Source organism: Aplysia californica, unplaced genomic scaffold (assembly GCF_000002075.1).
Source record: "Aplysia californica isolate F4 #8 unplaced genomic scaffold, AplCal3.0 scaffold00569, whole genome shotgun sequence".
In the NCBI taxonomy this organism is placed as follows: Eukaryota; Metazoa; Mollusca; class Gastropoda; order Aplysiida; family Aplysiidae; genus Aplysia; species Aplysia californica.
The window spans coordinates 207,660-208,739 of NW_004797839.1; the positions used below are offsets into that span (position 1 = coordinate 207,660).

General features: G+C 43.7%; 1 protein-coding gene across 1 annotated transcript in view; it reads right to left on the bottom strand.

The window, feature by feature from the left end:
- Positions 1-6: 6 nt before the first annotated feature.
- Positions 7-1,080, bottom strand: part of LOC101862371 (solute carrier family 43 member 3) — a gene marked incomplete in the record, with an annotated part of 36,332 nt that continues 35,258 nt past the window's right edge. The window contains 1 exon segment of the mRNA XM_013087285.2: positions 7-927. Within this exon segment, the coding sequence (XP_012942739.1) occupies positions 817-927 (111 nt within the window).

Below are 1,080 nucleotides of genomic sequence, written 5' to 3' on the forward strand. Positions count from 1 at the left end.
GGGGGGGCACCCGAGTATTATTGAATGCCCTGCTTGGAAATACATACTATAGGTACAAGTAGGTGATAGATACCAAGATGTTAACTTCGAAAACGAGGTGAAAGTGAGCGCTGACTGTAAAAAGGTTGACTTGTACTAAGTTTGAGGAAACAAATAAGTGTGGTTCCCCCTAGCATACATCATGCACAAGGAATTTCTGTCGGCGTGGAGGTAGCTTTTACTGTCAATATGCACTTGTTCCATTACAGACCCAATAGACTTGTTATTTAGAAGATGGGCTGCTTCACCCCTTCCTGTCAGAGAAAACCCAGTCTGGGTTGGATGCAAATTTCCCACAAGCAGAGGATGTACTCAACAAAAAAAAAGGCCTACCAACACCAGTCCCAAAAATGGTGTAAACAAGAGATTTTGTGATCTGCTAGTTTTCTTGGTCGTTTCTTTTTGCGGAAAAAAGGGAGAGGGGGCGGAGGTCCACTTTAAAATCGCAGTGTATCACACAACCAATACTGCCAACAATAATTATATTTAAGGATATGATCTTGCTGTAATCAAAGTAACTGAGATTATTATCATTAAAAGTACAGATTCTTTAACTCGCCGCTTCTCACACAAGATGTGAGTTCCATTCCCGGGTGGGGATATTTCCTCTCAGCCCAGCTGCTGGGATGATAGTTTTATTTTCCACTCAGACGCATTGGCCCTGACAGACAAGGCCAAAACAAAGCATCCCACCCCCTGTCCTTGATCGAGATTGAGTCAGTAAAACGTTGAAACTCATTTAAAAAGAGGTCTTGAGGCTCCACTATACACAGGATGTCAGTTGGGTGAGGCGACAAAGTTTGATTTGGCCAGTCGTCTCCCTTTCCAATACAGGTACAACGGGTGCGCAAGGGACACAACTCCGAGCAGGCCTAAAAACCCAAATACCTGGGGGGTAAACAGTGTGGATATCAATTAGAGGTGTCAATGATGCCAGGAATTGTGTGTATGTTTGTTTGTATGTGTGTTTGTGTGTGAGTGTATGTGTGTGTGTGTGTGTGTGTGTTGTGTGTGTGTGTGTGTGTGTGTGTGTGTGTGTGT